The 18,574-nt window shown below is 50.0% G+C and overlaps 2 protein-coding genes across 2 annotated transcripts; one reads left to right on the top strand and one right to left on the bottom strand.

The window, feature by feature from the left end:
* Positions 1-5,797: 5,797 nt before the first annotated feature.
* LOC149325480 (uncharacterized) lies at positions 5,798-7,405 on the top strand. Its single transcript, XM_089564300.1, has 2 exons — positions 5,798-6,353; positions 6,820-7,405. Exons 1-2 carry the CDS (start codon positions 6,028-6,030, stop codon positions 7,403-7,405), a joined length of 912 nt encoding a protein of 303 aa, XP_089420426.1. The 5' UTR covers positions 5,798-6,027.
* A 2,881-nt stretch (positions 7,406-10,286) lies between these two features.
* On the bottom strand, positions 10,287-11,901 carry LOC149325479 (uncharacterized). Its single transcript, XM_089564299.1, has 3 exons — positions 11,693-11,901; positions 11,199-11,340; positions 10,287-10,688 (listed from the first exon to the last, which is right to left on the bottom strand). Exons 1-3 carry the CDS (start codon positions 11,899-11,901, stop codon positions 10,287-10,289), a joined length of 753 nt encoding a protein of 250 aa, XP_089420425.1.
* Positions 11,902-18,574: the final 6,673 nt, after the last annotated feature.

The following is an 18,574-nucleotide window of genomic DNA, read 5'->3' as shown; positions in this document are numbered from 1 at the left end:
TTTTGCGGTGCCGGCTGGACAGCATTATTTTTTTTCTTTTTCTTTGCTCCCGCTAATATATGTCACGACAGATAAAACTCAAGAACGAAACGGCACATACCCTCAAAGGAGGCCCTCCAGATAGTAACATCGACGGTACAGCTTTCTGTGGCTACTCAACCAAGGGAAGGAAACGGTCCTCTGTTCCCGTGCTGGGCATCACCCCACCTCTGACGCCGTTTAGACAAAGACGGTACCCTCTTTGTCCCGGCTCTCCAACTTTTTCCCTTCATCCTTCCCGAACCATAGACCGAATAAAGGAAGCCCCACTCGCTTTGGCAAGGGACAGGCAGAGAAAGAAGCATGCCGAACCACCCCAGCCACCACCTCCCCCCACGCACGACGGCAGCCGGGTTTGCCATGGTTCGTTTGTAATCCTCTGAAGGCAGGCGCAGCAACAAAAGAAAAGCCTTCACGCAGCGCGGGTCAAGAAAGGACCGGACACAGCTCAACATCTCAACCAAAACCAGTCTGGAGTCGCTCGGGGCCAAGACGGGTAGACACTTTCTCAGTGATGGATCAGTGTCGTAGCCTGGTGGCAGAATCTGAACTACTCGCAAGATGGCGGCAGTGGAACCGCCACTAGGGTGGCTAGACTACCGCCACCTTAATACATCCGCAGATCTCCCCCGAGCAGGATTGCTTTTTTTTTTTTTGCTACTAACGTTCTTGCTGTCGTCAAAAACGTCTAAACTTCTCGATGCTAGTCACGGAAAAAACGGACGTTTCGGACGGAGCCTGTCGTTTTTCAAGACTGAAGAAACAGGGTTCTTGCTTCTCTTCTTAAAGGATTTGCATCTGCGCAGGTGTCGCACATATGAACCAAAACAACAAGCAAACGGTGCGGGAGAGAAGAACAGCTGAAAAGAAAGAAATATACATAAAAAAATAAAATAACAACTGAAGGTTAAAAAAAGAAAGAAAACCGGAACTGGAAGGGGGAGAATAGGCGTCGTCGCCCGCCACCCACGTTTGTGATCGCGGGGAGAAAAGACGGGGAAAGAAAAGAAAAAAAAGAGGAAGAATGGGAGGGAAGCAGGGACGGGGTCTCAGTCGCAGCACAACAGCAGCGAGTGAAGCGTATGGAGACAGAGTGGCCGAAGCACAGAATAGATTTCAGATGCAGTCGCGTGTTGTGGACATAAACGAGTAAACAAAATACAACAAAACAAATGTGAAAAGGGCGGAGGACTGCAGCCACGTGTAACTCCTTTGGCACGATAAGTCAAGACGGGCACAGTGGAATAGCCACACATATACGATTTACGAACATGCGCTAAAATGGTGTCCATGCTGCCCGAATTGAGCGCCTCAGTTTACAGTTATGACGCCGCGAACAGTCACTCACTTCCTCGTTTCATCAAAGAACCGTCATCATTTTATTACGAGATTACTGCCATATCTTCGCTTTTCCAGACCTACACATGGGTGCCGCAATATTGCTGCACTACGGCTCATCTCCTTCGGAGAGTGCAAGCCAGCCAAGAACTGGTGCTGCTCTAGGCTGGCACCCTTGCAAAACGAAGACGGCACGTTGCGCTGGCAAAAGGAATCCGAAGGTGCTGCACTCCCTGAACTGATGCAGAAAGTGCAGCAAAACAGAAGAAACCTTTCATTGCGAGAAGAATGTTTTAGACCGGCCATTTAACGCTATCAGCATAAACACCGGCCGATAGTCAGCGCTTGTTTGTGTCACTCTTTCGTCTCGTGTCCCGTTTTTGTTGCGCTGTGAGAAAAAAAACAACATTTAGCGCTTCCAACGACACAGCAGCCGCCATTTTACTGCCTATGGAGCAGTGCGAAAAGCCGTCTGCGTGTACAAAATACTATCGAGTCCAGCTCCGGCCGGCACTGCCGATGCTACGCGCTCAACAAAATGCCAAAAAAATGTGGCCAAACGCGAACACCATCTGTTTGTCCAGTACACAAAAATCATTTGTCCGTTAGAAACCCTGGATGCTACAAGACTCCGCGCAACAAACAACACTTTGGCAGGAACTTGTTTTCGCTCACCGTGGAGGTCTGGCCGGCAAGAAGACGTATGACGCGCTGCGCCGAAGTCTTCTTCCAGAGTCCACGTGCGTGCGTCACTGCGGGCGGCACTAAAGACCGACGGACCGTCCGCGCAGAACTGCCGACAACCACTGGGGCGTGAAAGCGCGTGTGGAGAGAGGCCTCCGTAGACCAAAGAAAGGGGAACGAGAGGGAGAAATATCTGGTTTGCGAGGAGGAAGTCCCACGTGCAAAGCCATCCCGGTACCAGCATGGCTCGTCTAGACGCGCTTTCTCCCGCTCTCTCCTTACGGCCTGAGCAGGAGCCGAGAGGACAAAGCTTGCAGGAAGGAAAATTATTCCTTCCTCCATGGGACAAAGCATTTTTTGCTGCGCTGCCCCACCGCTGATCTCCGCGAGAGGGCGCTACGAGCCGACCCTTCCTAACCCTTTCTGCGGCAGCACGGGAACCCATTTTGCGCATTCGGCGCTTACGGGCGCATTTTTTCACGTGTTTGACGGTGTTGGTTTTGTCGCTGTGTTTAGCACGTGAACGAAAGGTCTGCCATGTGCCTCATGCTTCGCGCGTCTTGCTGACAAGGTCACGTTTCTCAGCAAGTTTTTTGCATTGGACTTTTCATGAATATCCGTCTCACAAACTTCTGTAGTGAAGCTGCGCTTAAACGCGTGAACGAAAGGTTTGCCACGTGAAGTAATCTATGCGGCTGCCTCATGCTCTGCGCGCCTTGCTTACATGCTTGTGACGACGAGCAACACAAGCAGTCCGCTGTAGAAACTTCAGCGTACTCAAGAGAATGGTGAACTTCACTATCCAAAGTCGTTGTTTCTAGCTCTCCTGGAAACGATTTCGGCGTTTTTTGAAAAGGCAGTAAGTATCTCCCACGATCCAAAAAATTGGCGGGGGCTTAGCTTTAGTTAAACCCGGTAGGTTGCGAAAGCAAAAGCGCAGCGCCTCCAACTGAAGTAACGCAGTGCGCCGCGTCTACAGGTCACGCGTGGCTACCGGCCGCCACTGCGCGACGACTCAAAGCGTCTTCGGTAATTATGTTATATTTTGTTTGATGTTGTTGCGACTAAGCGAAAGAAAACAATCTGCGGCTGGTATGACGTCACAGCGGCAGTAGCGCCACAGGTGCGCAGCGCGGCAAGCACACCGTAACTGCAGCCGGGCTCTCTGAAGGAGCGAGTTTGTCGCCCATAATCTTCAGCTGGTATGACGTCACAGCGGCAGTAGCGCCAGAGGTGCGCGGCGTAACTGCAGCCGGGCTATCTGAAAGAGCGAGTTGGTCGCCCATATTCACTTCGCTAAAGGTCAAACGTAACTGCGGCCGGGTCACGCGAAGGCTTGAAAGTGCGAGTTGTATTGCTTTCGCAATAAAATTCTCGAAGCCTTGCAACTAATCTTTGAACCACATCTTGAAGATTCCCCTCCTGTTTTGTCCGGAAGGTGTTGACAGAAGTCACGCCAAACGCTGAGCACATCTGATTTCTGAGGAGTTTCTCCGATTTCTTCTCGTCAACTACGGAAAGAAATTGACAAACGAAAATTACCCGACTTGCTTCCTCCACAAGCCAACTCGACAGCACATTTCACGCTGTAAAGGACAACATTCGGAACTGTAAGTCGCACGACAGTGATGTTTATGTCATTATACAAGCAGTGGCTGTTAATGTTTTCTGTTCTTTTAAGTATGTGAAACGATGTCGGAGTTTCAAACAGCAAAGTGTCTTTCTGATCTGGCGTGTTCCGCGCAGTGAGAACAGATGGCGCAGATACATTTGAATGTTTTCAAGGGGCAAGTGCAATTGTTTTCTTCGTACAGAGGGCAAAACGCATGCCTATAGAACAACCAAGATCTGTGTTCCGGAGCTCCCAAAGCCGCTGCGACAAAGAAGGCAAAAAATGGCGATGAAATTCTATGAGTTTAAAAGCAGATGTTTATATCCAGACCCTTTTTAACCAAATCTTATCGCTAGTTATCGTGTGTTACGCCCGAAACCCACTCAGAGCGTGTTCTAGACATGCGTTTTGCCCTCTGTACATTTCCAAGTGCCGACAGAGAGCCTGCCAGCCTTGAAGATGAACACAAATTTTTCATAACCCTGGTTTCTCAGTGAAATATCTTGCTTTACTTTTATTCTTGTTCAGTGCTCGGAGCAGCCGTTGAGCAACATGTGCAAAGTATCCGAACCAGCGCGCGCCGAGGGCTACATTTCAAGCTGAGAGGGTTACTATGAGAGGGTTCAACGTTACTAGACTAGCTTCAGTTGTCAAATTCCGCGGCGCTGCGCGGAACCGCCACCGGCCCGCACCTTCGTGGTGCTGCAGTCGCACCCAGCTTCACTTCTCAACTAACCGGCTAGGAGAACGGGCTGGACGAAGTACGCGGTGCAGCGTTGGCGTGTTTTGCGGGTGCTCGTTCACGGCGGATTTCAGCAAGCATGCCATCTACGGAGATTTAGTCTTCGCCGCATGTGTTAACATCAGCAAACGATGCCGACGTGCTGCGTTCCGGGCTGCAAAAGCGGCTACCGGAACGATGTTAACAGTTCGGAGCGCCATTTTTTCTGTGCCCCAAGCAATGAGACGCTTCGCTCGGCGTGGAACTGAGCGATTCCTCGTGCCGACCGGGAACTCTCTGCAAAATCCAAGGTGTGTGATTTGCACTTCCATGAGCAGGATATCTTGAAGAGTTATGTGCACGTTATAAACGGACAGACAGTTGAGGTGCCACGAGGCAAGTGGACGCTTGCCGAGGGTGCGGTGCCGAAATTGTTCCCGAACCTTCCTTCGTACCTTTCGAAGCCGCCGGAAAAAAAACGAAAATGAAGGGAGCAAAACACTGCACAAGCAGGTCTCACGAGGTCACCTTCAAGTGGCGGTCAATGTGAAGACGCAGAAGAAATGCAAATCGTTTGTAGCTCAGGTTCCGGTCTGGAAGCTTTGAAGGAAGTCTCTTTAAGTGATATGAAAGGCGTTCGGTTACCGTCGTTGTGGCGGATGCCGAGTCTTGAGGACGCCAATGGCAAATATGTCGTGTTTTTCACTCTGAAAACACAACAAAGGCTCCCGCAAATTGAAAAATGCGTTGCAGTGGGGACTGACAACAATGCCACGGCAAGTGCTCTCGACCGTGTGGTCGTGGCATTCAAGAGCTTTAACATTCGCACATTGGATGACCTAGCGGCTCTAATAGAGAGAGTTGACGAGCTCAATGTCTGTCCGGGGCTAATACCCCTGCCACACGGCAAATTTAATGTCATTCCCATCGAATGTCATTCGTTCGACCTAATGTCATTAGTTTTTGCACGCTGCTACACGGCCAAAACTAATGTCATTTTCAATTGATGGCAGTTGCGATGGACAAACACTGGCGCAGAGAAAATATCTCAATATATGTTTCATTATGTTGCGAAAGTTGAGCAAAAAACAGGTTAAATATCCTTCCTGCGCTTTCTATGCCTTTTTATGCACATTTGCATTTGTACTGACTTGTCAATCATGACTAGCCATCACGAGTTCCATCCAAGCCAAAACAAGGCCACTACTCGGACATGCAAATGGCGGGCCACACGATGGACAGCGCACCTGCTGAGGACGTTAACTTGCGACGGCGGCAGCAGAAGGTTATTGCTGCTCTTCTGTGCTTGCGAGCACAGCGGCGCGCCAGGCTAGCGCAGTGCCGAAGCAAGCTAGCGCAGCTAAGGTCGGCCATACGCTCCCAAGAGGCTGCTACAAGCGACTTCGAGCAGCAACTCCGAGCCAACGCCGCCGCGATTTGTGCTGCGATTGCCGCAAGCTCGCCAGCTGTGCAGAGAGAGCGATGGGCCTTCCAGCGCAAGGAAAGATGGTTCGAGGAGACGCTGCCGGGCCTGGGCGACTTTCATTTTCGCCAGTCGCTGCGCGTCACGCCTGCCACATTCCGCTATGTTGTCGACGCGCTGCGGTGTGTGCTTGAGCGTACAACTACGAACATGCGGGAGGCCATTCCGGTGGAAAAACGTGTGGCGATTGGACTTTACCGGCTACGGTCGAGCGCCGAGGACCAGACAATCGCTCACCTGTTCGGTGTGGGGCGTTCCACTGTGAACATCATTGGCAAGCAGTTTTTTGCTGCAGTCATTGAAGTATTAGAGGCACGGTGGATCCGTACGGTCAGCGGTGAAGAGATGGCAGATCACATCCGCGAGTTTTACGCCCTAAGCGGCTTCCCGCAGGCAATCGGTGCCTTGGATGGATGCCACATCCCAATCTCGCCGCCACAAGAACACGCTGCTGACTATTACAACTATAAAGGATGGTAAGTGTCTTCCGGCTGTTGTTAATTTCAAACTTCATGTAAACGGGAAACGTCCAGCCCGCCGCTGTGGCTCAGTGATTATGGCGCTCGGCTGGTGACCCGAAAGACGGGTTCGATCCCGGCCGCGGTGGTCGAGTATCTATGGAGGCGAAATTCTAGACACCTATGTACTGTGCGATGTCAGTGCACGTTAAAGAACCCCAGATGGTTGAAATTTCTTGAGCCCTTCACTACGGCGTCTCTCATAGCCAGAGTCGCTTTGGGACAAGCCCTCATATACCACGAACAGTTTCCCTGAGCCCTGTTGACATCCTGTTTTTTCAATTTGCAATTTACAAAGTTTTGGAGTGCTCAAACGGACATGCAGAGATCACCTTGTTTCATTGAAGTGTAAATGACTTTGGTAGTTACTGCTGTCGAAGCATTGAAATGCATAGTGTTTGACTTTTTTTTCTTTGTCATGCAGGCACAGCATCATACTCCTGGCCATCGTAGACCATCGATACCTCTTCAGGCATATAAACATCGGGAGCCCGGGAAGATGTCACGACGCCTTTGTGTATGGCCGGTCAAAACTGTGCCGATACATCAAGAGCGACAGCTTCCAGTCTCCGGTGGCGGTGATTGAGGGAACGAAAGTGCCGCCGGTGGTTCTTTGTGACCAAGCGTTCCCATTGTCGGCTAACTTGTTGAAGCCATATGCAAACGCCTCGGGGCCCCATCAAGCAGCATTCAATTACAACTTGTCAAAAACAAGGAGGATTGTGGAGAACGCATTCGGCCGACTGAAAGCCCGCTTCAGATATACAATGAAGCGCATGGAATGCAAACTGCCAGCAGCGAAGCGGGCAATCAGAGCCGCATGTGTTCTCCACAACATTTGCGAGGCTCTCAATGACCCCGTGGAGCAGCAGTGGGTGCAAGAGGCACATCAGTTTGATGCGCTGTACGCACAGCCTGTGCATAGCACTGATGCAGCCAGTGGCCACGGACATGAAATAAGGGCAGCCCTTGCCACCTATTTCACGAAGAGGAGCCAGCATGCTCAGTGAGGGTTGCACAAGCAGCAGAAAAGAAATGTGTGCGGTGTGGTGTGTGTGCAAGAATACTGTGTTCACTCATTAAGGATTGGTTGGTTGGTTTATTGGGGTTTAACGTCCCAATGCAAAGGTCTCCGGAAATGTCGACCACCTGGGGTTCTTTAACGTGCACTGACATCGCACGGTACCCGGGCCTCTAGAACTTCTCCTCCAAAGAAATTTGGACGCCGCGGACGGGATTGAACCCGCGTCTTTCGGGTCAGCAGCCGAGGGCCGTAATCTTGGTCGATGGTACTCCTCCCAGCGGACCCGTTACTCGACCCCACCTTATCGCCCCGACGCTGCAGACTCAAGCTCTTTCTCGTGACCCTTGGACACATCAATACCCACCACCGACGTCCCGCCGCCCCGCTTCAGCCGCTCACCATCTCCGCAGCGCCGCCAGTCCCGTTCGTCGCAACGACTGCGTGCTTCCTCTCCCGGCCCCTACGGACGATCACAGGTGGAAAACTAGTTTCTGCAGCGTCCAGAGGTGATGGTGCAGATACGACCCGGCTCCAAAATCCTCGTTTAGTTCTTCGTGCCCCGTGCAATTTACTGACCATACAAGCCGATGGCGTTGCCGTCTCTGCTCTGGTTGACACGGGCGCCCACATTTCTGTGATGAGTTCCGACCTACGATTCCGCCTCCGCAAAGTACTGACGCCTGCTCCTACAGCCGTTGTTCGAGTTGCCGATGGCACAACGTCCCCAGTCCTCGGCCTGTGTGCTGCTCGTGTGACGATTTCTGACCGCCAAACCACCGTGCTCTTTACCGTTCTGAATCAGTGCCCTCATGACATCATACTCGGCCTTGATTTCCTTAGTGAGCACGCAGCCCTTATTGACTGTGCTACAAGTGTTGTTGAGTTGGACCTACCGCACCTCTCAGAACCACCTGCCCCAGTTGTGCACAGTCTCTGTACTGCCGAGTTCACCCGCTTACCACCTGAAGCCGCTACTTACGTATTGTTTAAATCTGTTCCACCTCTTCCTAACGGCCAGTATATCATCACCCCTGTCCTTGATTTGCCCGTCACAAAGAATGTTGCCCTTGCCCATACGGTTGTCGCAGTCTCGGCAAACAGCGCGTGGTTACCTGTTCTCAACTTCAGTACGCACGTCCAGACGCTTCCTCAAGGCATGTGCCTCGCCACACTGTCCCCTACCGATGAATACGTGATCTCTGCAGTCACAAACTGTGTATCGTCCTCTCTCTGGACGATCATGTCACAGCTCTTTCGAGACCTGACCACTTTGCCAATATGATCGCTTCAGATCTCTCTGCCGAGCAAGCCGAGGCGCTTACCCATCTTCTGGCATCTTTTCAGGACATATTTGATTTCAATGACCGCCCTTTAGCTCGTACGGCTATTGTGAAGCATCGTATCAACACTGGTGACGCCGCTCCTCTGCACCGCCAGCCTTATAGGGTGTCCAGTTCCGAACGCCAAGTGATACAACAGGAAGTCGAAAAGCTGCTCGCTAAGGACATAATCGAACCGTCGTCCAGTCCTTGGGCCTCTCCAGTCGTCCTTGTTAAAAAGAAAGACGGCAGTTGGCGTTTCTGCATCGACTACTGCCACCTGAACCGCATCACAAGAAGAGACGTGTACCCACTCCCTAGGATTGATGACGCTCTCGACTGTCTCCACGGATCTCAATACTTTTCTTCCATTGACCTTCGTTCCGGTTATTGGCAGATCGCCGTTGACGAGCAAGACCGCGAAAAGACAGCTTTCGTCACACCTGACGGTTTATACCAGTTCAAAGTGATGCCGTTCGGACTTTGTAATGCACCAGCTACTTTCGAACGGATGATGGACTCACTCCTTCGCGGATTTAAGTGGACTACGTGTCTGTGCTACCTTGACGATGTTGTTGTCTTCTCGCCCACATTTGCCTCGCACCTTGAACGTCTCGGGAGTATCGTGACTGTCTTTCGTACGGCTGGACTCCAGCTCAACTCGTCCAAATGCCATTTCGGCCGCCGGCAACTCACCATTCTGGGACATCTCGTCGACGCCTCCGGTGTACGTCCTGATCCAGCTAAAATTGCAGCGGTGCAACAGTTCCCTCCTCTAAATTCTCAGAAAGACGTGCGCAGTTTTCTTGGGCTGTGCTGCTACTTTCGCTGTTTTACTCAAGATTTTGCCCTTATCGCTCGTCCACTCACTGACCTCCTGAAGACGGACACAGACTTTACCTGGGGCTCTGATCAACAAAATGCGTTTTCCACGCTTGTCCGCCTGCTCACCGATGTCACGTATGAAGTTGCTCCTCATACACCTGCACCCTCTTCATGTACACCACCCGCCGACATTGTTCACGTTATGCGCCTCAAGCCCTACCACGCCGCTCCTCTATCACCGGCCTAACGCCGGGACGGCGCTCATGCCACCAGGGGTCATGCTACGACGAAGAGGAAGTGGAAGTCGAAGTGGCCTCCCGCGTGGAAGGGTCGCATGAAGAAGAGGAGGTTGATGGTGCTTCCTGCTGGCGTTGGTGCTTCCTGCTGCTCGCCGCTAGGAACTATTCACCTACCGCTTGTAAATAAATGTAAATAGTACTTCCCGGTAGCAATATGTAAATAGATTTATTGCCCCAGTGTACCTCTCCCCCTGTCCTTTCTACTATCCCCTCACCTCTTTCGTTTCACTTCTACGCACTGCCTGCTATCCTTTATTTCCGCTGCCCCAGTTCACGTGCTTCCAGACACGTGGGCAGATGGCGGGGCTAGCAACAATCTTTTCCCTTCCATATGCAATGTTCAATAAAACCACTACTACTACTGCTTGTGACCGTATATATGAAATCATCATGCAACATGAAAATAAACAAGGCACTGCAAAGTTTATTTTTTGCATAATTCGGCAAGCACCGAAATGAGGCGTTCTTCTCTTTCTGCAGCCTTGTCCTCTCTTGCGTTCGCTGCCTCCTGCACCTTGATCTCACGCTCTCGGAGCTCGAACTCTTTTTGCTTAGAGTTCTCGTACGCTATGCGTAACTTTTTTTGTTCTTCGATCAGTTGGCCAAGAAAAATGTCTTGAGGCCTTCTTGGCCGTGGATTTCGAGGCTGCTGGCGACGTGGAGAGGGACTGCCTTGGGGACTCTGTGCGGGTGGCCCGGGCGAGCTCACCGTGTCAGTTTCAGACACAAGGCTCCCAGAGCCAGACAGCTGCAGCTGTGATGGGCTGCTTGACTCCAGCTCGTCATCCACGGCTTCTTGGCGGCCATGCACCATACTATGGAAAAGCTTGAACAATAACACAGGCATCAAACATCAGTATGCGCAGTATAAAGTAGTATGTGCAAGCCGAGACGCACGATGCTAAGTGTAAATGCCACACTTATATTGTATACGTCATGTAAAAGACAGCATAACTGTAACAGTATGAGGACAATCTTGCTTGCCAGGCATACATCTAGTAACCTGTGTAACATTGTGGTGAACTATGTATAATGAAGCAACACAATTACAATGAAAGCAGACTGTATTGATGTTTACTGAGCATGAAGTGTAATTGCTTCCTCTGCATTAAGTGATTTTAACTGAATGTGTAGCATCCTCAAATAGAAAGACAAGCAAAGAAAGACATAGCTTCATAAGTATGCTCATCCAGGGAACAGATATATAGTCTGCACTAGCTTTCTCTGCAAACAAAACTAAAATGTTGCCATCTGCAGCACCAGTACCATTTCAATTGCATGAACACATGGTAACAATATACAATATCCCTTGTAAATGTAATGGTATTTTTCTTACTTCTTCAGCAGTGGCCTCCTGACAGCCTGTTTCTTCTGCCAGTGCGATGTCGTTGGCAGGCAGCGTTCCCAGGAACTTGTGCAAGTCCCAATAATACTTCCAGGCTATTCCGCCCTGCCCTGTAGTCTTTTTGCTCAGCTCCCTGGAAGAAAAGAAAGTTTTACTTGAGTACTTAAAAGGTTACTATGCTCCGCATGCCGATTTTTTTTTTTTTTACGAGGAAGCTGCTAGCAAACTAGCGTAGGATGGTTAAATTTTGAAGGAAATCGAAACGTGGCTGCCGCGGCCGGGATCAAACCCGCGTCCTCAGGCTCTGCAGTCCAGCGCCCAAATCAGTTAACCACCGCGGCGGGGCGGACTGGGGCAATAAAAGCGGCGCTGTCGGTTACGACGACAAAAAATGCTGGTTCAGTGCACGTCCACAACGATCATAAGTTCGAGGCTTGCGCGCGGCAGTACCTGCCAAAATACCTCAAAAAAGAGAGAATGCTTACCTGTATTTGTTTCCCAGATTTTCTATTTTTGTTTTGATGGCCTTCAGCGGCTTGTCGATGCCCTCAGCACAGAGGGCTTCTTGGATGGCCGCATAAACTTTGGCATTGCGCTTTGTGCGGCGCAAGTCGCACAGGTGGTCTTGCCACACTCTTATGAGTGCAAACGTTTCGGACTCTGTCCACTGTGCTCTATTTCTGCCTTCGGCCATCGCAAACAAAACAAAACAGAACTTCGCGGACAGCAGCTGGGCACCGTTTTGAACTGTCGCGGCAGCACACATGCGCAGATGGCCACAGCGATTAGCACAACAACAAACATGGTCGCCCATGGTCGCCCGACAACTTGGCTGGTTGTTCACGAGAGTAGTAGTTTTATTTTTGCAAAGCTATTCAGACTATTCACACAAATAAAGAAATAACTACAAAGTTACACGAGAAAAATATTATTAAGAAGCTTCAGAAACTTTTGTAACTAATTTTGAGTCGATATCTTCACCGAGTCTCTGGTTCGAGATAATACATTTGCTCGGACGTCGCAGGCGAATGTGTTCAGGGAACTCATTCGATACCGAATGTCGTTTCCATCGAATGACATTAGATTTTCTCGTGTGGCAGCAAACTAATGTCGTTTTGAACGAATGTCATTCGATGGGAATGACATTAAATTTGCCGTGTGGCAGGGGTATAAGAGCACTGAAAGTTACAAGCTTTCCACGCAGGTGCAAGGTACTTTCTTCTGAAGCGATGTGCAAGCCATGGCAAAAGAAAATGAAAGAGCTGAAAATGCAGATGCTTCAGAAGCAAAAAAAGGCGTCGCACAGACAGAAAAGGATAAAAAATCTTCAAAAAAAAGCACTAAGAGCCGCAACTTTTAAAGTTGGTAGCATATACAGTAACTCTAGAGAGGGGGGGGGGGGGGGGGGGCTTGCAGCGCCCCCGGAGTGTTGCGGTGATAGGTAGGAACTGACCCTCATGCTCAGGCCGTCAGAGAGAGCGAGCGAGCACGTGGAGACCGGCCGAGGTTAGGCTGACCTTGCTCAACTCGATCCACCGCAGTCGGGTGGATACAATACCGCCCTCTCTCCCATCCACTCTCCCCCCTCCCGCACTTACCCACCCCGACTTCGCCCAAGATGGGGGCGGCTGGACCCCTCTGCTGGGAGCAAGGGGTGAAGCGTCATCGTCCAGCCGGACTTGATGCCGTACGTGCAAACAGTAGCGCATTGGATCCGCGAGATACGCTGGGAGCAGTACGCTGCGGGAGATGCGATTCGCTACTGTCATATACATACAAATGCGTTTCGTGTCTACCTCCCGAGGAATGAGCATGTGAGGCGCATTGTATACGATAAAGATGCATCAATTCGTTTCCACGGATCGCAACTTTTAAAAACCGTGTTTCAGAGTTGAGATCCTTTGTTTGAAGTATGAGCCCGCGCGTTCGTACATTACCATTTCAAAAACTTTCGCAAAAGAACAAATCAATGACACAGGTCCAAAATTATCCCCATCACAAGCATCGCCAGACTTGAATACGGAAACTACTACTGACAGCTTCAAACGAAAAAAAAAACACCAGTTCGCAAGGTTAAGTTCAACATATATGACGAAACAGTATCAAAAATTCCATTGGATTCATTGATTATGAAGCTGGGATTTTCATCGACTCCCGTTGAAAGTTTTGACTTAATTAAGCTCATGAACTGCCGAAAGAACATCATGCTCAGCGACGCTGATAATGCCAAACAGTCAGCGCTGTCTACAAAAGTGATAACAGCACTTGTGTTATCAGGACGCACAAAACAAGAGTTCAAGGATCAGCGAAAGCTTGGTATACGTCTTTCTGTTTGAAACAGATTCCATCATGTATCTTTAGCCCCGCACCTTATCATTTCTTTACTTCGGCACTAAAGCACCAAAACTGTTAGCTTCTGTCTTAGTGTCTCAGTTTCAGTTTATTTCCCACAACAAGTACAGGGCATGTACGAGGTGTGGCGAGGGTGACGGGATAAAAGCTGCGTCAAGGGCAGCTTGACTGGCCCCGTCTCCCCGAACAACATGGCAGGAAGCACGACAGTTCAGAAGGACATAAAATATATATGATGGGAAGAATAACAAGGAACAAATGGAAAAAAATATACGAACAAGACAAGTGCAAAAACAGTGAATGAGTGCATTAGTTAAAAAATACAATCAGATCTTACACTACAGGTTAGTTAATAATGTCGAATAATTTTTTCTTGGTTAGAACCCGCAACTGCTCTTCCGTGAAGTTTGTGTATTAAGGTTAATCGCGTGCAAATGCTTCTTTCACAATTGGTCTGCATAATGAATACATTTTATATAAATACTCACTTTCTAATTTTACAAACAGTTTGTAATACCGCTGTTTTTTCTTCAAGTAATGTCTCAAATGGCAAGAAAACCATGAAGGGAATGTAGAAGTCCTAGGATGGCTTCTTGGTATTTATTTGTTCACTATTCCCTATACAAGTGATAGGGAATAGTGATAGCTCAACGACTGATTCAACATTCTGGATCTCAAAGAATCGAGGCCAGTCGCAATTCTGGTGTTCATTTTACAGCGCACCTAAATTTTTCTGGTAAGTACCTCATGCACTGGACGAAAAGACAAAAAGAATGGCGGATGTGAACTTTGAATATTCAAAAATCAATTTTCCCCTCTATACTCCGTTTCATACATCATGTGCAACGCTGTGAAGATTACGGAAGTAGTCTGCAAAAAAAAATAAAGAGAGGTGTATCACTCCGTGCTGTTCTGCGCCCGTGAGTCTTCACTTCCGGCCACCGCAGTGTTCGGACGTGCGATCATGGGCTCCGTAGGAGCGGCTTCAGCGGCCTTGTCTGGCCGCGGAAACAGGGTTACTGAACAGGAAAGTTTCTACCAGGTTGTTCTGCCAGGTCTGCCTACAGGGCGTTTTGTTTTAAATACCGTTTTTTTGCACGCCGACATCACGGCCCGCCCTTACCGGGTGGAAGATTTCCGAGACGCGTTAGCCCAGCATGCGCTGCTCCCTGACGTTATCGCCCAGGGGCGTATCGCATGAGCCACGTCTGGGCTATCACACTGAAGGATGCCGATGCAGCGCGGAAGATTGCAGGCGTCGGTGAGCTGCTCGTGAAGGAACGCCGCTGCTTAAGGCCGATTCACACGACGGACCGTTCGCCCGCGGCCCGCGCACTACGTATTCATGCGTCAGCACATTGAGAGGCGCGCTGCCGGCCGCGGCCTCTCACGGCCGGCAGCGCGCCCCTCAAAGTGCTGACGCATGAGCACGTAGTGCGCGGGCCGCGGGCGAACGGTCCGTCGTGTGAATCGGCTTTTAGTGATCGACCCGAGGAACCAGGACGTGCGCCTCAAGCTCCATTGGCTGCTCCATAACGTGCCCGACGAGGACGCGCGTGTCGCTCTTGCGCCATACGGAAATGTCGCAGAAGTGGCCCGGGAACGCTGGCTCGTGAAAGGCGTCTCAGAGAAGAGGTCGACCGCAAGGCTCGACACCCTGAAGTTGAAGACCGGTGTTAAACTTGACGATTTGCCTCACCAGCTGAACGTCGGCGGTGAGTTGGCACTCGTTGTGGTACCCGGAAGACCCCCTTTGTGTCTTCGCTGCCGAAGTACGGGCCACATTCGTCGGGAGTGCCGAGTCCCGCGTTGCGGAACCTGTCGGCGTTTTGGCCATGAAGAAGGCCAGTGTTCTCGCACTTACGCGAACATCGCAGGACCTGGGACCAGTGATGATGCGTCCGAGCATCTGATGGATGAAGCGGACGCGGAAGAGGCAGCCAAAACAACTGGGCAACCAGTTGTGAAAGATGGACCTACGTTGACGCCTCTTCAAAAAAAAGGTGACGACGACGACCAGTCAAGTAGCAGCTGCAGCATCAGTGGCGCATGGCTCTCGACAAGACGACAGTGGCAAGGTGACAGACGCAACGGAAGTCGCGTTCGACACCCCGAGCAGCGCGGAGAGTGATGACAACGTCGCCATGGACACAAGCAAGGAAGAGGCCGCTGTAACAGCTGTGAAGCGGTCGCATGACGAGAGCGTAGGCGAGAAGATGCCGCCTGATGGGGGCAATGATGAACCGCCGCCGAAGACGTCGGGAGTCAGACGCTCGACGCTAAGGCCACGGCCGAACTCTTCGGCCGACACGCGGCAGGCGGGTAAACCGCCTCCGTAGCTCTAGTGAGACCGTGTTGGTGTGAATGTCAACTCTTCGTCGATCATCTTCAAGATGATCCGGCAGCGGCGATGTGTCTGTGTTCGAAAAAAACAAAAAATCGGGGTTGCTCCTCCGACGTGCTTCCAATCGCCACTGGACGTTTCTTTGGGAAGCCGCATGGTCATGCGGACGATGCGGACCGTCCACCGACGTAAGCCACACCGACCACGGAGGTAGGAACGCGACGGCCAGAAGCGTGTTTTCTCTCTCTATAACACATGGTATTAAGGCGAAAGCCTTTAATGTCTCATCGTTGTAAGCAGCAGTTGACGACACAAATGTCACGCTTTTCAATTGGTCAAAACGGTCGAGACGTCACAGTGCGCGAATTTCAAACGGGGCCAATAGTACTTTGGCTAGTAACCATGCAACCAATTGAAGGGATCGTACAGTGTTGCTCCAAGTAAGTGGGACTGAGTTTAGTTAATTGCTTAATTACCCAATTAGCCTAATTAACTTTTCTAGTCAAGCCATATAAATAAATAAAACCGAGTAGCAAATTGGTCGAGCTCGGGAATCGAACCCCGGTCTTCGGCGTGCGCGACGAGCATGCTATCCACTCCGCCATGCCAGCTCGATGGTTTGGGATGAACAACGGCGCGTCTAGTGAATACGGTGTCTTCGCTCACTCTCATCCTCCTCCCTTCCCTTCCGGTGAGGTTCAGGTGTCCACCGAGATATGAGACAGATACATTTCCTTTCCTCAAAAACAAATTTACCGACGACCGAGGCGTAGAACCGAATGGGCGATGGCGTTCTATGGACTCCCTGCTAGCATTGCACGACGCTGTCGCGTTCCACGAAGCTTAACATCTTAACCACACATCAGTGACCACACCTTAAGTCAAAAAAGTGCCCCCCTGAATTTTGACGGGTGTCCACCGAGATATGTGAGACAGTTACTGCGTGATTTCCGTTCCTGAAATACAATTTTCATTTTTTTCAATACGGGCCCTCTTTGTCTTCTTTCACTCCCACTTCCTCCCTTCCTCTACGGTGCGGTTCAGGTGTCCACCGAGATGACGCAGAATTACTGCGCCATTTACTTTCCTCAAAAAGCGTTGCGTTCAAAGGGCAAGGCATCGCGCCGAACGGGTGCTGGCGTTCCGTGGACTCCCTGGCAGCGCTACAACACGCTGTCGCGTTCCACTCCTAAAGGCGAAACTTAAGCGTAATTAATTAGCACTTAATTAGTATTCATGCATTAATCAGTAATTACCCATTAATTAGTGATTGGTCATCACTCAGTAATTAGTACTCAATTACATGTGACGCCACCAGTGCCACAGAAGCAGCGAAAGTGGTGCGGAAAACGCTTTCGCCTCTACGCACTTTAGACAGTCAAAGTGCCCCCATGAAATTTTTAAGCTGGACACACCACTTCGTGTAGCCACACTGAATGTCAGAGGGCTTGGAGCAAGAAGGCAACAGTACCAGCTTCACCGCCTCCTTTTAGACAATGATCTAGACCTGACAGCAGTCCAAGAGTCTAAGATAGAGTCAGAGGAACATGCTGGCCGCATGGTGGTTCCTTTTCAGGCAAATTTTCATGTGTGCGTTTGCCATTCTGTAGGTGCATCTGGTGGATGCCTATTATTTATTCGCAACACTTTGGGTATAGGCGTGGAGTCGGTTTTTTCTTGTGAAAGTGGCCGTCTTTTGGTTGTTGATTTCATCTTTTCGAAATTATGTTGGCGTGTTATTTGTGTATATGCTCCGAATGTGGAAAGAGAGCGTCAGAATTTTTTTGAATCCTTGGAGTCATGGTTCAAGTGCAACAAAATTTTGGTTCTTCTTGGGGACTTCAATTGCGTGTGCATGGCTGTTGACAGAGCTAAGTGCAGAAAATTTAGAGATAAGAGTGCTGAAATGCTGAACGCATTTGTTAGTGACTACAGCTTAGAGGATATTGGCAGTGTGTTCTCCACTGGGAGCTGTCCGGAATACACGCACTTTCAGCGCGATAGTCATGCGCGATTGGACAGAGTATATGTGTCAGTTGATCTTGTTCCCTTATGCTCTAGTTATCATGTACAACCAGTGACTTTCAGTGATCATTGTCTTGTGAGTGCCACTTTTGGAAAAAAGAGCAGGAAAGCACGCTTTAACTGGCACCTGTGGAGACTGAATGCCAAACTATTGGAGGATGAAGAGTTCGTGATGAAAATTAAGACTGAATTCGAGAACATTCTTATTGCCCAACCAGTTTCTTTTGCAATGGAATGGGAAAGATTCAAAGAGCAGGTGAAGATTAAAGCAATAGAAAGGAGCAGTGTGATTAGGTATAAAGAGAAAGAAAAAGAAAGAACCCTGCACGCTGAACTGGAATGCTTGCTGAACATGGAAAGCACAGCTCCTGGAATGTTCACGAAAGAAAACAGAGATGTGAAATGCGAACTGGAACGCAATGACACAGAAAAATATAAAGCTGCTGTCGTACGTGCAAGGTCCGTAAAATTGTGGGCAGGCGAAACGCCTACAAAGCGAGCGCTCGCGGACGAAAAACGGTAGGCTTGCCAGAAAGAAATCAGAAAGATGAGATCCGGAGACGCAATTTCCAGCGATCCAGGAGATATTCAGAACGCCTTTGTGGATCACTTCACAGAACTTTTTAGTAACCTGCGCCAGACTGTA

This window comes from Amblyomma mixtum, chromosome 10 (assembly GCF_055824585.1).
Source record: "Amblyomma mixtum isolate Tamu chromosome 10, ASM5582458v1, whole genome shotgun sequence".
Lineage (NCBI taxonomy): Eukaryota > Metazoa > Arthropoda > Arachnida > Ixodida > Ixodidae > Amblyomma > Amblyomma mixtum.
The sequence above is the reverse complement of the archived record's forward strand: the minus strand, read 5'-3'. Positions and strand labels throughout refer to the sequence as shown.

Excerpts from the sequence above, each read along its gene's own strand:
- LOC149325480 (XM_089564300.1), top strand. The coding sequence starts at position 6,028 with ATGCGGGAGGCCATTCCGGTGGAAAAACGTGTGGCGATTGGACTTTAC. Across the intron at positions 6,354-6,819 it reads TATTACAACTATAAAGGATG|GCACAGCATCATACTCCTGG; the intron begins GTAAGTGTCTTC and ends TTTGTCATGCAG.
- LOC149325479 (XM_089564299.1), bottom strand. The coding sequence starts at position 11,901 with ATGGCCGAAGGCAGAAATAGAGCACAGTGGACAGAGTCCGAAACGTTT. Across the intron at positions 11,341-11,692 it reads AATCTGGGAAACAAATACAG|GGAGCTGAGCAAAAAGACTA; the intron begins GTAAGCATTCTC and ends CTTTTCTTCCAG. Across the intron at positions 10,689-11,198 it reads AGGAGGCCACTGCTGAAGAA|CTTTTCCATAGTATGGTGCA; the intron begins GTAAGAAAAATA and ends TTATTGTTCAAG.